Genomic DNA, 20,324 nt, shown 5'->3' with positions numbered 1-20,324 from the left:
AACATTCAGGTCAATCCTTATGCCATTCCCACTCCCAACCCCTTGCCACAGGGGAAGACCCATGTGCGAGACCGGTCTGATTCACCCACCTATTACTTCCTACTCCAGTCCTGTCAGAGGCTTATCCTATCCCATCAGAGATTGAGAATTTCGTGAAAGCAGCCTTGTCATATACCTACACTCCTGCAATCATTGTACAGCTTTTTATGTCAGCGTGGCAACAGGCAGGTGTTGACCAGAATGAATGGCCGAACACAACACGCTCAAGCTCAATGGCTGCTTCATAACTCATGTCATCCGGATCCTCCCCTCCAGTCCCAGCTTTCTGAACTACATAGATGGGAGTTTTCTATGCAACACACCCTTCGCTCCCAAAATCCCTCTGGCCCCAATCTCAGCTAAATCACTGTCCACACATCCTGTACCCAATAGCTCTCTCTTCTTCTGTCCTGTCACCTCATCTCAATCTAAACCTTCGCATCATCTTCATTGTGTGCCCTACCTCACCAGTTCTAGTACCTGTGTATCACATTCCTAGCCATCACATCTGCTGCCTCCCTGTGAGCTGCTAGCTACATGTCTCCAACTCCTCTTCCTGCTTCCTGCATCTCTCTCCCTCGCCTGACAGTCCCCATCTTAGCCTAATCCAACTGCTGAACTGCAATCCTCACATTGTGTGTTGAGCCGTATGTGGCTGACTATACACTTCTGCTATTTGATGATTGGTCTCTACTACTTCTAAATTATTTACATTTTGCCAGAACTTTCCTTGTTCTATTGAAAACTGTCAGTTAAGTACAGGTCCTTTCAACACCCTCATAGAGACATTGGTAAAGTTCAGAAAATGTGAATGAAAACTGATGTGTGGCTACTTACCTAGGTTTACAGTTGAGTTTTCCTGCTTCACCACATGTACAGACTTCCTCACAGCCATTTTTGTAGACCTCTCCACGTTGTAGAGTTATGTTCTCATACTGACAGATCTCTAGGGGCTCCACAGCTGCACAGTTAAAGAACAGGCTTTTAGAATAAAGTATTGAAGGAAATTAGAAATATAAATGTTTTTCATAGTCAACATAAGATAATCACAAAGCTGTTGTTGTAGTTTTGTACTGAACAGTTATGTATTTAAGTGAATTGTTAGGCTATACTGTAGAATGTTGAAATACTTGAAAATGACTATGAACAATACTTGTAATATAAGAAGGGCTGCAAGTACAGTATGAACTGCAGCAGAGCCAATCAAAAAAAATTTACAAGCACAGTCCAATGTGTAGCTTTCAGATTATTCTAAAATTTCTTTCTCACAATGTAGCCTACCACTAAATTGTTAACTCAATCATTTTCTTTATCCTGTGCCTCTCTGGACCCAGGGCTTGAAGTGGAATTTCCTTCTGCTCAGCACATTATATATACAGTTTTCTTTTGTTTCTATTTTTCTGACTAACTGTACATATGTGCCACAAAAACAGTGCTACAGATTTTACACTGTACATGGGAAACAGTGAGCTGTGAATATTTTCAGCTGCAATGATGAATTGCAACAAATGTTCGAAATTTCCTTAAACTATATCCTTTGGCTTATCAAGAACATATCATACATTCCATAAATGACATGCTGGTTGTGAATAGTTCATAGGCAATTCATGAAGTATCTCATCATTGTCACACACATATGAAAGCATTAAGGACTTTAAATGTCACTATTGATAGAAATCCATTAGATTTAGGAGATACACGTTGAGAGCACACAATAAATTGAACATATTTGTAACCAAGTGTACTGAGTGGTGCTAGTAGGCACGGTTGTCATAACATTTTAATGGCACCATCTCTTTGGCCAATGTTTCATCTGACGGCAAATTTAACCATACCATTACAATACTCATTCAGCCTGGAATAAAATTAGCACAAAGGATGATTCTGTTTTTTTTTTTTTTTTTTTTTTTTGTGGGTAAAAGTCTTTTCATATTACTGATCAATCAGCCATTTCTGGATGTATGTTTAGACAACACTTCTTACTTGCCTTTGTGCAAGCAACTCATTCTAAAAGGTTGCACACTTTTTTCAGGCGCAGCTTGTGATGTATGTAAAGATAACTGTCATTTTTTGGGTTTCCCAATGAATAATCACCATAGATTACTTGGAAAAAGGCAGATCCATAATGGGATGCTATTGCTAAATTGTTTGAAACTTATGTTGGCAGTGAAAAGACCGAAGGCTGGGGGGGAGTGCTCTTTCACCAGGATAATGCCATCCCATACATCAGCGATGACAATGGAAAGTCCATGAATTGAGCTTTGTATTTGTTCCTCATCTGCCCTATTCACTAGACTTAGCTCCAAACTGACTTCTTCCTGTTTCCTACCTTGAAACTTTAGCCTGCTGAGAAGAAATTTTCATCAAATGAGGAAGTAATATTTACAATTAACGAGTATTTTGCAAATTCTTTCAAATCTATTTTTCTTGTGGGATGAAAAAGCTGGAGGATTGTTAGACCAAGTGTACGTCCTTCAAAGGAGCATATGCTGAGAAATGAGATGAGTTGTTTCTGAAACAACAAATTTTTCTTGCTTTTTTATCGAGCTTATCACAGCATCCTGCTCAGACTGCTGCAGCGCTCCTCTTGGTGTGGCCCATACTGAAGGACTGACTGACCTGAATCCTGGCAGACAAGTACGGCGCAGCAGTCGTCCACAGGCTTCTCATCGCACAGGGGGTCGGCTGCAAGGCGTGCACGGCCCCTGCGGAACATGGGCCCTGCACAGCGTGGCCGGCATGAGGGCGTGCTGGAGCCTGGCGCACATTCACACGTCTCTTCACAGCCGCGGCTGAAGTTGCCTCCACCTGGCGGGCACTCTCCCACTGCGGTTGCTGTTGCTGTCACCTGCCGGCCATATCCGAGACTACTGCATTACACAGAAAACTGAGCAGCAAAGGCAAAGATACTGCTTCACACCTGGACAAAGTAGAGCAACAACCAGTAACTCAGAATTGTTGAATCCTATTTGGAAAAGGCAACTTTTCATTGAAGTTCTTAATCATTCCCAAGTGTGCAACGTATGTACTAATAAAATAAATACTAGGTGATAAGAAATGTTTAAATGGTTATTTTGTTAGGATATACTTTAGTCACCATTCTATCTAAATACACTTTCTTAGTCTCAATGACGAGAGTCTTAACTTTCTACATTCGTAATCGACTGTACATGTCATCTAGGGAGAACCATAAACAAGACTACTACTGAAAAAGAAGGCAGTAAAACCAAATGTGTTCTTTGAGATGAGACTGGTGGGAAAACTAAAGTGCAAATATTTAGCACAATGATGCATGGTGCTGCAATGATGTTTAGGGACTGGAAATTAACATTACATGACTGTTTTGAAATTGAGGGGGTTTTGCGAGCAGATGACATGCGGGAGTGCGAAGGAATTGTCGGTAGCAGTGGGTATAAGGAAAAGGGAAGGAATTACCAGCCTGCAAATAGCATTCCTGCTAAGGTCGTGTGCTACCATTGTAACCAACCGGGACATTTCGCACATGAGCGCAAGGACAAGGGGAGAGAAATGTCAAATATCTGACGCTAGCTGGCACGCAGGCGAGGTCGCCGCGGTCCCATGCCTAGGGCCTGCAATAGAGTCCGGGCGGTGTCGAACGCTAGATTACCGTTTGCTTGCGTAAGTTTGAACAATGAGCCGGTGTGTGCTCTGATTGATTCTGGCAGTAATATATCTCTTCTCAACTATCGGTGCTCCCATAATGCCATTTTCTGATGCTGCTGATATTACCCTATACTCATCTGACCAAAAATCCTTGTCTTCTTTCCATTTCACCTCACTGACCCCTACTGTATCTAGATGGAGCCTTTGCATTTCCCTTTTCAGATTTTCTAGCTTCCCTACCACGTTCAAGCTTCTGACATTCCATGCCCCAACTCGTAGAGCATTATCCTTTGGTTGATTATTCAATCTTTTTCTCGTGGTCACCTCCCAGCAGTCCCATCCCAAAGATCCAAATGGGGGACTATTCTGGAATCTCTCATCAATGGAGAGATCATCATGATACTTTCTTTCTACAGGCCACATGTCCTGTGAATACATGTCATGTGTTATAAATGCAGCAGTTTACAATGCCTTCTGGATTCTCATGCCATTGATTAATGCTGATTCCTCTGACTTTAGGGGTAGTTTGCCATCCCAAGGACAAGACAGTGTCCTGAATCTCTGTCCCCTCCTCCGCCCTCTTTGACAAGGCCTTGGCAGAATGAGGCTGACTTCTTACTCCAGAAGTCTTTGACTGATTACTAATCACAATTTAAGTGGTGGGGGATTTCAAACCTGGGACCATTGATGTTATGATTAGTAATCAAAGGTGGTACCCCTAAATTGCTGGTTCATCAGATACCACTCTCATGTAATAGCTGCTACAGTTACTTCATTATTGCTGTTGGAAATGGAAATGCCGTGTGGCTAGGGCCTCCTGTCGGGTAGACCGTTTGCCAGGTGCAAGTCTTTCGAGTTGACACCACTTCATTGACTTGATGTCGATGGGGATGAAATGATAATAAGGACAACACAACACCCAGTCTCTGAGAGGAGAAAATCTCCGACCCAGCTGGCAACAGAACTCGGGCCATTAGGTATGACATTCCGTCGCACTGATCACTCATCTACCTGGCAGAATCGTCCTAGGAAACCAGCCACATATTTATCAGTGTACTTGCAATTAAATATTACAATTGTAGCTCCAATCAGGTGACATTCAACAATGAGCGAAGTACCAGAAATACCTCCTCCTAATGGCTGTGGCTTTGGAAGCATCAATTTCAAGCCTTGAAATATCAGTGTCTATAACCTCCTTATGACTGCACATAATTTTTCCACGTAAAATCTCTCATAACCTTACGACTGTCGATATTTTGAAATTCACAGTGTTCCACATCAAATCCATACCTCCTTCAAGGTCGGACACATTTGTTTTCTTTTCACATGTCGTAATATAAATCATAGTAACTTCAGCATAACATTTCTGATTGTCATATATAGTAGGTGTATAGTGCCCGAAAAAAAAATTTGGTATGTCCGCACACCAGCTGGATGTCATTTTGCACTGCCCGGTAGCAAAAAACATCCCGCCATGACCTATTTGTCAAGGAATCAGGGCCACGTTTAGATGGGAGCAAACAGAAGCATGTGACCCGGACGGCAATTTCAGGGGGCGCCAATTCATATTCTTGGGGGTGGGGGTGGGGAGGGGTGGGGGTGGGGGGACTTGTTTCACAAAGCACCCTGCATTTATCGCACGTCAGTCTAACGATTATTCATACTACTTTGAAACGTGCCCCTGTTGGTGTTTGAACATTTTTAACACATTTCAAGTTGATTTCCAAACCAATCGTATGGTTAGGGGGGGATTATGGGGATGGGGACTATATAAGTTGAGGTGAATAAACACAAATGGCTGAATGCCGATCGCATGTTTGTTTGTGTGGTTGATTCAGAGTGCGAATATAAGCATTGTTAAAATTATTGGCGAAATTCATACATTTACAATACCAGAGTGGAAATAAACAGCAAGCAGGGATAACAGGCAAGAAAGATCATCTAATATCTACTCGCCGTATCCAAATGAATCAAATTTTCACAAGAAATTTTTTCCAGATCTCTACACTACAAAGGGCCCAGTTAGCAGCTGCATTAAGTTCTATTCTCTGAATAGCGTGCAAAATGCAAAGTACGAACACGTAACAGCGCCTAACCGGAGAATAAATGTGGGATAACTAAACTGCTGATTCTGGCAGCGTTAATGAAGTTAACCAGAGTATAAGTTTTGACAATGTCAAGAATAGTTACAAAATCAGCGACGACAAGATCAACTGTTAGAACAAGGAAGGGACATCACACAACTTGTATGGAAGAACATGGCGATTCCAAATTTATACAAATATATCGTACTACTACTACTACTACTTTTTGATGTCACGCTTGAGAAACTGGAGCATATGAATGAAATGTGAAACTAGTTCCTAACATAAAACTGTTTGCTTGTAGTAGGCCTAACAGGCATTTGATATTGGAACTTTGTGAATTATATTCTGTAGTGTTAATTATGTAAATGAGGTAGATAAAAATGACCATTTGTGCCAAAACAGTCTTGCTTATTTGGCGTGTGTTACAACAGCTGCAATATTAGAAAGGCCTATTTCGTTTCATCTAACATACAGTGACAAAATAATCAAATCGAGGAACCACACCAGTCTTGAGTACTATTCGTATTAATAGCTTTTTCGGAATTAGATTATTTTGATTTTTCATGTGGCAAAATGTTTGACGAATTTCGATGAGGTGACAGATTTTTTCGCAGGAAGTAAAGCACGCCTTGTAAAGCTGTTGCAAGAATAAAGCAAAAAATATGCTTACAATCTACACACGTTTGAATTCCACAGAGCAAAATACATAGATGTGGGACAGAAGAATGCTGTGTGAAAAGGTGTGCACTGCACTTTGGCATTTTTTTTAATTTATTTATTTTATTATTATTTTTTTTTAAATGGCTCTGAGCACTATGGAACTTAACATCTGAGGTCATCAGTCCCCTAGAACTTAGAACTACTTAAACCTAACTAACCTAAGGACATCACACAAATCCATGCCAGAGGCAGGATTCGAACCTGCGACCGTAGCAGTCGCGCGGTTGCGGACTGAAGCGCCTAGAACCGTTCGGCTACCGCGGCCGGCACTTTGGCACACTTGTGACCAACTAACATAGCGCACATTTCCTCGAACATAAGGGTTTTATGTATAAAATTCTTCAGAAAGATGTGCGCTACAAAATGAAAATAGTTTTGAAAAACTGATTTTTTTTTATTTATTTATTTTTTACACTTTTGACGTATCTCAAACGCTCGGGGGTGGGGGTGGGGGATGGGGGGCACTATCAAGTTTTTACCCCGGTTCGGAAATATCATAGATCTGGGGCCGCAAGGAATGAAGGCTGTAATCACAATTAAAAACTCCTAGCACCTTTTTTTTTATTTCCTCGATTTTGTCACTTCCACAAAACTTTTCGTGTTTTTAATACTTGTAAATCCAGCCAACACACAGTGATGTCTTATTATGTTTGAACTGCGAAGTCGGGGTTTGTGTTAGTGCATTCCATGTTCACAAGCATAACTATTGTAGACCTACCACCCAGATCATACAGATTTCTCCGACTAAGAAATCAGTTCGTGTACAATATGCTATAGCACATCCTTAGGAATTAATTTTCAGGGCCAAACAAATGGGGAGAGAAACGTTCGCATATGGTAAAACTGTTTTGTATCAATTCTCAGCACACTAAGTTCCTATTGCTAAGCACTGTAGCTGTTTAGCGCTTCGGAGGAGGAGGATCATCGCGAAACAGGTCTGTTGCAGCAGGCAAAATTGAGTTTGTTACGAAAAAAAAAAGAGCTTGTTGGACCATCATACAAAGATTTTTGTTTGGTACATGTATGAGAAACAGTGTCTTAATGATACATACCTGTTTTGATCCTATAACACGTGTGTGGGAGCAGGATTTTCAAAAGTAATACTATGTTATACAGCAGCCTCCTATAGGCTTGAATGCTTTATTCAAAGCATTGAGACTTCTGTTTGTCCCTCAAGCGCACCAGCTTAATGTGACTGAATAACTACTATAAATCCATCGTCATTCTATTATTCAACTTCCAGTGTGTGCAGAGTGTCCATGAATAGGCTAATGCCGTAATCCTAATAGTGAATTTGAGAAGTGGTACCGAGTGTATCGTGCAAAGTATGGTCACGAATGCTGAGGTTCATGCTTTAGTTACCACTATTTCAAAGCTATTGAAGGTGAGTAGTGGCCGCACAACTTTGCTTTATTCAAGAACACAGCTACGCCCACACATTAGAAAAAATGTTCTATAAGAGCTTAATTCCTCAGTGTATTACAATTAGCCTTGATTACTAGGGATTCACTGGGAAAAGAGAGTGCTACTGCTTACAACATGTCTGAGCGGATGAAATAAATAAATGTGCATAATGAGCTTTCAGATATTTATATGAAACGGTTTAAGAGTCGTCACCACGTGAACGCTCTTTAGTACTACCTGTTCCCTACACTACTTGTGCCATTATTATGTGATGTATCGCACAGTTTCTATTTGCTACCTGACGTATTTAAAAAGGATGAATTCAGTTCAAAGTATGAGTCCTGCTTTAAGCACTATGACTTGAACATGCGATACCAAATTGATTGACCACCATCAATTAAGATGTATTGTGTTAGATGTATAGCTGAAAAGATCAATAACAATAAATCATAATATCTGTTCCATACTCAAGTAAGATGCTACTACTCCTTTTAATGAGGTATTGCTTTAAACCATGGTTTTTATGATGATGAGCGTAGACAGTTCATATTTAAAGGTGTTGAGGACATAGAAGATACTGGTACAATCTAGACATTCTCAGCAAGCATTGCTTTACAGAAGTCTTTCAAGCACCTCAGCCCCAGCGCCTTGAAGTGGTTCCTTCCTGACACATACCGCTACTTGGAGGAATTCCGACCAACTTGTCCAAACCTGTTGACCAAGGTATACCTGAATACAGCGCTCCTGTTGGGTAATGCTGAGCAGGTGTTCCAGGGTACTGAGTTCCTATTGGCTGGAATCAAGATATATAAAGCCTACAGCATTCACTCCCAGCCTCAATTCACCAAAAGACGCGCTAGGATGCCGCCACTGAACGGCGAGCGGTGTCTGGCCTACAACCATACTGAAAAGGCCTCGGGGACTCCTTCAAGAAGCAGTTTCAACCGGCAGAACCCCAGGAAGATGAAAATGAAGAGGTAGTCCGTCGTCAACTGGCTGTCTTCCTCAATGCTGAGGAGGACCCAGAGGACGAACTCCCACTTTTCACCCCCGAAGACGTGGCAAAAGTAATTAGGTCCCTCCCAACAAAAAATGCTCCAGGAGACGACAGAGTCACCAACCAACTAGTCATAAAACTCGGCTATCAAACACCTCATGAACGTCTTCAACGAGATTACTCATACCCGCGAGATCCCAGCTTACTGGAAGTACGCGGAAGTGGTCACGATACACAAACCAGGGAAAGATCCTTTATTGCTGCAGCACTACAGGGCGATTAGCCTCTTGACAACTCTCAGCGAGAGCTATGAGTGCCTCCTGCTAATACTCATACGAGATCACATCACCAGCGAGCGACTTCTGCCGGATTTCCAATTCGGAATCCAACAGAAGCACTCCGCTCCACAACAGATCATGAGACTGGTGGAAGCAGCCACAGAGGGCTTCAACCACAGAGGCTACTGCGGTATAGTGCTGCTTGATGTAGCCAAAGCCTTCGACTCAGTATGGCATAAAGGGCTACTATACAGGTTATACATATGGGGGGTTCCCAGGAGCTTAGTTATGGTAATCCAAAGCTCTCTCACGAACGTAACTTTCTCTGTCAAGGTAGAAACAGCCACCTCCACCAAAAGGCGTATTCGTGCTGGAGTGCCACAGTGATCGGTCCTGGGGCCGTTTTGTACTGTCTGTACACTACGGACACCACCACAGCCCCCCACCCCCACCCCTCTGGTGCACACCGCACAATATGCTGACGACACAGCCTTTCACACCCGTAATGCGAATAAGGACCTGATCATTCGTAGGCAACAAAGGGTTTTAGATGACACAGAAACCTGGGCCCGTCGCTGGCGCATCACCATCTACCCAGAAAAGACACAGGCTACTGATCACACGGAGACTTGGGAGACACAGAACCCCAAAACGCCCCCCACTCGCGCGAGTTAGTTGTTAGTTTGATTCATCTAACATGAAGCGTTCAGCGACGTCAGTCAACAGAAGCGGGAGTGCCAGTGGTGCTAAATGGCAGAGACTGTTAGAGCAGAATGGAGAATTGCCTGGTTAGTACAGATTCAAACTGGTAACTGTAACTTTTTTCTTATTCCACTGAATCGTGGATGAAATTAATTCTGAGGTGCAACAGTGTCAGCAACAGCAAAAGCAGTGGTAGCGGCAGCAATATCATCGTATGTAGTATATATATATTTTTCATCATATACATAATAGGTTGTGACCAACGTGTTTGAGGTAGATGATTTCGAGGGACCAAAATATTTAAATGTGGCTTTTTTCCACTAAGAATTTCGTAGTTTTTAGTATATATCACGTATATGTCGTTTCTTTCTAAAAAATTTCAACATGTAATATGTTGTTGATGTTGTTTTAGATGATTTCGAGGATCCAAATCGATAAAACAATACTTCATTTCTTACATAATATGCTGCTGTTTGACTAAAAATTTTGTCTTATATGTGATATGGTGCATATTCTCTGTTGCAGATGATTTCCTGGTAGAAGAAGGTGAACAGGGAGGGGTTCGTGGCGACGATAAGCAAGAGCCATCGCAGTTCTCACCTAAGTGCATATTTTTCCCATTTTGTTTGGTATATTTTTTTTATTAAATCAACATGTTTCAGCTGAACAGGCGGCTCGTCCCCAAATTCAGGGGAGGACAAAATGTCACAATCGGTGGAGGAAATGGAGAGAGACTGTAAGCATGAGAGGGTGCTGGAAGACCTGAGAGATATATCAAGAAGCCAGAGGCAAATAGGTAATTTATTTACATTTTCACTCATTCCACATACAAATATTAATAATAATGATGATAGTCTGTATTCTTTCTTGCCTTTCAGCAGCTGACGATGTCTGGAACATTATACTTAATTTTTTTTCATTATTCTCTTCCTCTCTCTCTCTCTCTCTCTCTCCCTCCGCCCCTTCCTCGCTCGCTCGCTCCCTCCCCTACAGCAGCTGCACCAGGGGGGCAATTCCCACAATGCGGTGCTGTGCGGGTACCATGTGGTGAAGCCGAATCGAGGGAGCGTCTGATGAGGCATACCGCGCCAGTAAGGGCATCTCTAGTCGCTGCACGAGAAGCCACCATTGCTGCTGCCCAAGGCGCCACTCCTGGTGCCACCCAGCAACGCTATAACGTCCGTAGGTGACCCTCCCTTAGGCAAGTGGGTCAGGGCTGCAACAGCAGCTGGGCTACTCGCACTTGTCTGATATGGCAGCGCCTCCTCCTCATCTCTTCTCTCCTCTCCTGAACCGACAACCTCGCAAGATACGGCACATATCCCTCTGCTCCACTCAACTAGCAGCTTCATACTCTTCTAGTTCTAGACATAGCTGTAGTATTAATTCTGTGACTAGTGGCAGTTTCTTCTCCTGTCCTTTTAGTGAAAGACATCAGATCAGTGACACCACACTGCAGTCAGAATACTCGGTGACTGCGGATGCCTCTGACAAGCCAATCTCGTTCATGAGAATCGAGAATCCGGCAGGAGGGTACTGTGACCCTGTTGGATTTAGAAGAGCTTGCCTTCCTTTCATGGAAACGGAGCTCCTCAAGGTGGTTAATGATTCATGGTATCCCACCAATAAATGTGGTGCAGTGCTCTGCACTGAACTGTCGAACCCCAACCCCAAACATGCCTCTGGCATTGAAGAGACGGGTCTTCATTATCTTTGGAGGGATAATGGCATGAGAACGTGAAGCACATCAGTCACCAAGTGGTTTCATGAAACCACCTTGAGTGCTATAATGGACCACGTTTAGAAGTTGGAAGTGAAAGCACTGGCTAAAGTACTTGGCTGAATACTATGCCTGACATCCACACACATGTCTATGATCCAGTAAATGGAAGGTTCACCTATATCAAGCTTACTAAGGATATAGCAGACAAGAAGGCATGTATTAATGTCAAAAATAAAAAAAAGGCTTGTTTTGCATGGCCAATCTTGGCTTGCGAGAGGAATTATAACTACAGAGATCATCCTGACCGTCCTGTACATACCATGTTCCTAAAGACACAACACCCAGCAGATGTAACTTTGATGGCATTTCATTCCCCATCAAGACATACCTAAATATGAGGCTCAGGACACCGGAATACCAGTTCATGTTTATGGCTTGGAGAAATGCAAGTCAGATGAGCAAAACTAACATATTGTCATTGGCACCCTCCATTTCTCAAAATTCGCTGGTGAGCGTTAGATGCATGTAAACATGTTCTTATTCTCAGGCGAGAAAAATAAGGAGCAAGGCAATTACCATTATGTCTGGATCAAAGACCTGTACTGACTCCTTTCCTCCCAACTGTCAACAGATTGTTGTGTAAAGCATATCTGCTTAAGTTGTCTGAGTTATTTTTGCTCAGACAAGTTATTAGCAGTGCATCTAGTAGACTGTGCTTCCAAGGACCCAGTACATGTCATACCTACTGAGAAAAACAAATTCATGAAGTTTAAAAATGCTCATCAGGGGCAACACCCGTCTGTGGTGTACATCGACTTCGAATGCCTCCTTGTTCCTCTGACCTGCCGTGCAGGTGACACTACAGTCTCACACACTACCTTTACAGAGAAACACATACCATATGCAGCAGCATACCAAATTGTATCATCCTATGGTACAAGTCTCAAACGCTACAAATACCATGTCGGGGATAACAATGTGGTCTGGCTGCTTACTGAGCTCGAAAAACTTTCATGTGAGGTTAACAAACTTTACACTGACAACTTTCCCATGACCAAATCGAAGGTTAATGGAGATTTGTATAATAACGTGGTTGACTATTATATATGTGGGCTGCTGTTAGATAGAAAAGCGGATACTACTCATAGAGACCACTGTCATCTGAAGGGGAAGTTCTGGTGCAGCCCACAATACGTACTATTAGAAGTACCGGTTACCAAGACACATACCCGTTTTCTTCCATAATTTAAGGGGGAATGACGCTCACTTTCTTGTTGAGCAATAGGCTGATTTTGGCATGGAGAAAGATCAGATCAGTGTCCTCCTTGAGAGCATTGAGAAATACATTTCATTTTCCAAACGACTGACGCCGGGAATTATGCTCCGGTTCCTTGACATGCTAAGTTTTTAAGCAGGCACCACTCCAGAAACTCCTTGATACTCTACCTCAGGATGATACGCATATCACTCGAGCTGCATTCTCCCAAGAGGAAAAATTTCAACTAGTGACTAGGAAGGGGAGTTTTCCCATATGAGTGTCTGGACAGTATAGCAAAATTCAACTGAACCAGGCTACCAACATAGCTGCATTCTCCAGCAAGGGATGCAGAGTACGTTCATGCCGTGAATGTCTGGCGGGAATTCAACATCTTCACTTTAGGAGAGTATTGATGGCTTTACATGGACACAGACAAGTGTTTTCTTGCAGATGTTTTGGAGAAATCCAGAGTCTATGCGTCAATGTGTCCGTAGAAACGCCAAGGCAAATAACCCACAGATGGGCAACAGGTTCAGTCCCTTGATTCAAGTTTGATAATGGGTGAAATTTGGGTGAAAATGACCTATACGGAAAAGCCATGTAACAGTCACTGCTGATTTGTGAGTTTCGATGGGTGCCCGAAAACAAATTGAAGGAAAAATCATGAGGCTAATTCTGATGTAGGGTATGTGATGGAGGCAAAACGCACATACTCTATTAGTTTGTGTGATGTGCACGCCGATTTGGTGCTGTATACAAAGCAACTAGTTCCGCGAGGAGGCTCCAATTCAAAACTGATGACACTGCTAGGGAATAAGCGGAGATATATATTATTCTACAGCAGTGTCCCAGCTTGGAAATGGAGCTGGTTAGAATCACCTGGGCCCTCTCTTTCAGGCAGTCCCCCTGGTTGATGTAGTATATTGATTTGAATACGAGACTATTTTTGGCAAAATAATGGAGACTTTGAGGGAACGATGTGAAATTTTGATTAGAACTGAAAGGAATGCATTCTATGGAGTAAGAAAATGCATCACCAGACCAAATTGTAAGCAAGTCACCAAATTCAAGAAGAACTTTGTTGCTGTGGAGGTGGTGAAGACTGCAGTAGAGTTAATGAAACCTATTTATGTGGGGATGTGAGTACTAGACCTATCCAGACTCCACATGTGCCACTTTCATTATGAGTTTGCAAAAACTCATTCTGCAGATCCTGAACTACTTTAAATGCATACAGATAGCCTCATCTATTGGGGGGAAGACTGTGATCCATATAAAGTAACGAGGTACCACAGTAATGAATTTGACACGTCCTTATGCGAGGCCGATAATCCTTATGGTATTGTTCCATAGAACAAGAAAGTTATCAACCTTATGAAAGATGAGGTGAATGGATTGCTGATTGTGGTGTTTGTAGGTCTGCGATCAAAAATGTATGCTTACTGCATATTGGAAGGTGCCACCCAGAGGTGGGTTAAGGGTGAGTGCCACATGGCATTGAGAGCCCTCTCTAATTAAGACTATTTGCGGTGCCTGTACAGCTATGTTTGAGTTGCTGCACCACAGCCACCGCAAATGATACAGCAAACTAGTATTCAGCACTGTATAAACCAGAAAAAGTATTAAAAAAGTTTTAAAAATGTAGAAAGCATAAACGAATGTTTGTATATTTATTTATTTATTCAAACATGGCGTTTGTGTACTGTATAAATATATCCATGCACCATATGCATCATGTAAATAGAATAGTTTTTAAGTTTCACCTGCCACTAGCTTTCCAAGACTGATTAGTTTTTAAGTGTACACAGACCATTAGAATTACTATTTACCCTATTGGGCCTGTGGAATTTATTCTAGTAAATAAAGTATCTCTGCACTAGTTTTTAACGCAGATTTATAAAAAATTGTAAAATATTCTCATTCAGTACTATTGGAAAAATTTTTTAAAAGTATTCTCGAGCAGTCTTACTGTTGTAGCATGTAAGTTAAAGGTGTGTCTGTATTGAAATATCAGATTCAAATTGTATCTCAAGAATTAAACTGTATCTCAAGAACTGAATTGTATCTTAAGATCTGAACCATATCTCAAAAATCAAATTATGTGTGTGTCAACTGAATAAATGTAAAAAATTGTTTCCATATGTCTTTGATGTTTCTGTTGTTGTTTACAAAAGAAATCCTATCCCTTATTGCATCGTATATATAAAGTACGTGCATGATACAAATGACATTAGTTTTTCTGAAGAGGAGTGCTATAAAGGAGGTGAAGTTTAAGATGGGAGATAACAAAATATATGGAATGGTTGTGTAAGATTAAAAAAAAAATTTAAAAAAAAAGTCCAAATGTGTGTGAAATCTTATGGGACTTAAATGCTAAGGTCATCAGTCCCTAAGCTTACACATTACTTAACCTAAATTATCCTAAGGACAAACACACACACCCATGCCCGAGGGAGGACTCTAATCTCCGCCGGGACCAGCCGCACAGTCCGTGACTGCAGCGCCTGAGACCGCACGGCTAATCCCGCGCGGCTGTAAGATTACGCCTATCGTGTAGCACGAATAGGCTTTTGGGAGCAGGAGGCATGACCCTTGTCTGCTTCCAAAGATATATAACAAAAATTTCTATTTAAAAAAAAAGGGGGAACAAACATCTTATCAAATAAAAATTCATTTATTCCTCACCCTACTTAAAAATAATAATTTTACATTTTCATAAGCAGACACTGCAATACTATTTTCACACATCGTCTTTTTGAGTCGATGAAGAGTAGAGCATCCATAGAATTGCAGGTCTTGAATAGCAACAAACATGAAAATTTGACGTATCCCTTAGATTATCTCCTTCCCCTTCATGTAGATGATGGTACCTGTGTGATCAAAAGGACAAAGCAACATCACCGTATCTTTATAGTGTATGCCAGGATCATCCGAGTGAATTCAATGGTATAAAAGTGTTAGTCACATTGCACTCTTCTGTGTTTTAGCACACTCCACATCCTTGAAATACTTTAGTGATGCGATGTTTGCTGAGAATCCGGAATCTCTGTGTACGCAATATCTTCAAATACAAACTGTCTACATTCATCATCATATAAATCATGAAGTAAAGCAATAGGTTATTAAAAAAAGTGGTAGGATCTTACTTGGACATGGAACAGACATAATGATTTATTATTATAGATCTTTTCAGCTATACATCAAACACAATGTATCTTAATTGATGGTGGTCCATCAATCTGGAATCACGCGCGTTCGAGTCATAGTGCTTAAAGCAGGGCTCATACTTTGAACTGAATTCATGCCTTTTAAACACGTGAGGTAGCAAATAGAATCTGTGCGATACATCACATAATAATGACACAAGTAGTGTAATGAACACGTAGTAGTAAAGAGCGTTCACATGGTGACGACTCTTAAACCCTTTCATATAAATATCTGAGAACACATTACGCACATTTATTTATTTCATCTGCTCAGACATGTTGTAAGCAGTAACACTCTCTTTTCCCAGCGAATCCCTAGTCATTAAGGCTAATTGTAACATATTGAGGAATTAAGCTCTTATAGAACATTTTTTCTAATGTGTGGGTGTAGCTGTGTTCTTGAATAAAGCAAAGTTGTGCAGCCACTACTCTCCTTCAATAGCTTTGAAATAGTGATAACTAAAGCATGAGCCTCAGCACTCGTGACCATACTTTGCACAATACACTCAGTACCACTCCCCAAATTCACTATTAGAATTACAGCATTAGCTTATTCACAGACACCCTGCGCACACGAAGTTGAATAACTGAATGAGGATGGATCTATAGTGGTTATTTAGTTATATAAGAAGTCTATCGTACACTTTAAATAAAGCGTTCTTTGCATTTAAGACTGTAAGTGGTTTTTGAAAATGCTTTTGAAAATGCAGCTCCCACACACATGGGTATAGGATCTGAACAGGTATGTATCATTAAGTTACTATGGCTTATGTTCCGACATGTGCAAAGAAAATGGCTGTGTCCATCATCAGAGAGGTATGGATTTGGCATGGGACATTGCGAATTTCAACATAATGATAATCATAAGAGTATGAGAGATTTTATGTTGAAACATTATGTGCAGTCAAATGGAGGTTATAGATACTGATATTTCAAGGCTGGAAATTGATATTTACAGAGCCACAACCTTCAGGAGGAGGTGCAGTATTTGGATACAGAATGGATAAGAGCTGGACATCATTCCGCAAAAGAGGCCGCACACAGCAGACAGTCCACGGAAATTTCTCAACATCAAATGTTTATGCAGAGTGGATTGTTCGTGATATTTACATTTAGTATGATAGTTTCTTTTTCATTATTCCCATGTATCAGTCCCAGTTGCACTACTACTATGTTTTGTGTAAATAACGTATCAATACTACCACTATTGCTGATATTACTGCTATTGCCATAAATATAACACAAATACAGATTTTTAAGACAACCCACGTTGGCAGGTCTGATTCGAAACTGCTTGGAGGGCTGAGGTAGTACCAATGTCGATAGTCCGTAACACAATGAGCAGACTCCCACAGGAACATCTTTTGAGAGGTCATTTCCTAAGGACGAAATATCATCGCTGGTAATAAGGGGCTACTATAAATGAGTCATTCGTTTTAGGAGTTCTATATTTATTGAAGTATTACTGTACAAACAAGACCGATGCATGAATATAAAACTCTCTGAATTACCATTGTTCCCACCAGTTGCCGTTACGAATGCAGTACCCTGACAAAATGACGACAAAGCAATAAAAGAGTTTTTGTTTGATGGAATACGCGAGATGTTTCCATTGATCTGAAATGGTTAATCGCCACAATCTGAAAACCCCCATGAAATCGTGGTGGATGAACGAGATTCACCGAAGGTTAATGTTTTCTGTGAAATGTCAGAGACAAAGCTGTATGGGAGTTTTTCTTCAGCGAGAAGACAGTGACAGGGAACTCTTAACTCGAAATGTTGCACTTGTGATTGTTTCCACAAGTGACTGCTGGTTACGAGAATTTCATGTTCCAGCAGGAAGGGGCATCCCCTCATTGGAGTATCGAAGTCCGTCACTAACTACGCGTCTAACTTCCGCATCGCTAGATTGGGTGGAGTGGTGAAGACGACGTGCCTCTGTTGCCTTGGGCTTCCTGGTCGCCAGCTCTAGCGTCTTGTGGGTTTTATCCTTTGGTGGTACGTCAAGAACAGAGTTTACATACCCCACTGCTAAGAACTCTGGAACAGCTCAGAGAACGCAGCAATGCTGCTGTGACAACCGTTGACAGGATATTGCTACTTAATGGATGGAAGGAATTTGATTACTGCATGAACAGGTGTCTTGTGACAGGAGGGTACTCACACAACATTTATGGAGTGCAAAATGCAAACTTAGTGAGCCGACGGTTATCTTCATGCATCAATCATATTTGTACATGTAGCAGTCTAGAACTATCAGTTTAATAAGTCACGGTTGCAAAATACTAACACGATTCTTTATGGACAATTGGAAAAACTGGTAGAAGCAGACCTCGGGGAGGATCAGTTTGGATTCCGTAGAAATGTAGGTACATGCGAGGCAACACTGACCCTACGAGTTATTTTAGATGCTAGGTAAAGGAAAGGCAAAGCTACGTTTCTAGCATTTGTAGACTTAGAGAAAGCTTTTGACAATTCTGACTGGAATACTCTCTTTCAATTTATGAAGGCGGCAGGGGTGAAATACAGGGAACAAAAGGCTATTTACAATTTGTACTGGAACCAGATGGCAGTCATAAGAGTCAAGGGGCAGGCAAGAGAAGCAATGGTTGAGAAGCGAGTGAGACAGGATTGTAGCCTATCCCCGATGTTAATCTGTACATTGTACGAGCAATAAAGAAAAATTTGGACTAAGAACTAGAATCCAGGGAGAAGAAAAATACATCTTAGGTTTTGCCGATAACACTGTAATTCTATCAGAGACAGCAAAGGACTTGGATGAATAATTGAACGGAATGGATAGTGTCTTGAAAAAAGGATAAAAGATGAACATCAACAAAAGCAAAACGAGGGCAATGGAATGTAGTCGAATTAAATCAGGTGATGCTGAGGAAATTATATTAGGAAACGACACACTTAAAGTAGTAGATGGGTTTTGCAACTTGGGAAGCAAAATAACTGATGATGATCGAAGTAGAGAGGATGTAAGATGTAAACTGGCAATGGCAAGGAAAGCGTTTCTGAATAAGAGAAATGGTTCAGATGGCTCTGAGGACTATGGGACTTAATGCTGAGGTCATCAGTCCCCTAGAACTTAGAACTACTTAAACCTGACTAACCTAAGGGCATCACACACATCCATGCCCGAGGCAGGATTCGAACCTGCGACCGTAGCGGTCGCGCGGTTCCGGACTGTAGCGCCTAGAACCGCTCGGCCACCCCGGCCGGCAATAACAGGAAGCTGTTAACATCAAGTACGGATTAAAGTGTCAGGAAGTCTCTTCTGAAAATATTTGTATAGATTATAGCCATATAAGGAAGTCAAATGTGGACGATAAATAGGTTAGGCAAGAAGAGGATAGAAACTTTCTAAATGTGGTGCTACAGAAGAATGACGCAGATTAGATGGGTAGATCACGTAACTAGTGAGGAGCTACTGAACAGAATTGGGGAGAAGAGGAATTTGTGGCACAACTTGAGTAGAAAAAGGGATCGGTTGGTAGGACACATTCTGAGGCATCAAGCGATCACCAGTTTAGTATTGTAGGGAAGTGTGGGGGGTAAAAATCATTGACGGAGGCCAAAGGATGAATACACTAAGTAGATTCAGAAGTATTATGTTGCATTAGTTACTTACTCCGAGATAAAGAGGCTTGCATAGGATACAGTAGCATGGAGAGCTGCATCAAATCATTTTTTCGACTAAAGACTACAACAACAACACCACAAGTAGTCTGGAAAATATAGTTCTTTGAAAACAAATAAATCATTAATAAAATGGTCCGCACGTACCGTGGTGGTGAGCATAGAGGTGTCGATGTCGTCGAGAGACAGGTCCTGCAGCGAGGTGGTCATGTTGGCAGCGCTGGCGTCGCTCATGTTGACTCCCGCACCGGCGCCCAACGCTCGCCCGGCGCCCGGATCTCGTGACGTCGGCGCCTCCTGTCACAAATCAGGGCCAGTTTCGTCCAACGAAAGTGTTGTAGTTGCATTAAACAAGGCGACCGAAACAATACACAAACGCAACACGTCAGGTTGCAACACACTAACACGAATTATTTTTAGAAGTATGAAAAAACTCCTAGAAGCCGTTCTAGGGGAAGATCGGCTTGGGTTCTGGAGAAACGTGGGAACACGCGAGGACCCTACGACTTATCTTAGAAGATTGAGTGAGGAAAGGCAAACTTAATCTTTATAGCTTTTGTAGATTTGGGGAAAGCTAATGACGATGTAGACAGCAATACTAGTTGAAATTCTGAAGGTAAAAACAAAAATAACCACAGCGT

General features: G+C 41.6%; 1 protein-coding gene across 4 annotated transcripts in view; it reads right to left on the bottom strand.

The window, feature by feature from the left end:
• Positions 1–20,324, bottom strand: part of LOC124805363 (putative epidermal cell surface receptor) — a 428,974-nt gene that overhangs the window by 128,522 nt on the left and 280,128 nt on the right. For all 4 annotated transcript variants that reach the window (XM_047265922.1, XM_047265913.1, XM_047265930.1 and 1 more), the window contains exons 3-5: positions 19,831–19,980; positions 2,659–2,887; positions 877–1,000 (exon numbers count right to left, since the gene is read on the bottom strand). In XM_047265922.1, coding sequence (XP_047121878.1) covers positions 877–1,000; positions 2,659–2,887; positions 19,831–19,980 — 503 coding nt within the window. The remainder of the gene's footprint in view (positions 1–876; positions 1,001–2,658; positions 2,888–19,830; positions 19,981–20,324) is intronic.

Source organism: Schistocerca piceifrons, chromosome 1, assembly GCF_021461385.2.
Source record: "Schistocerca piceifrons isolate TAMUIC-IGC-003096 chromosome 1, iqSchPice1.1, whole genome shotgun sequence".
Lineage (NCBI taxonomy): Eukaryota > Metazoa > Arthropoda > Insecta > Orthoptera > Acrididae > Schistocerca > Schistocerca piceifrons.
Note: the sequence above shows the minus strand (reverse complement) of the source record. Positions and strands in the feature narration are given on the sequence as shown.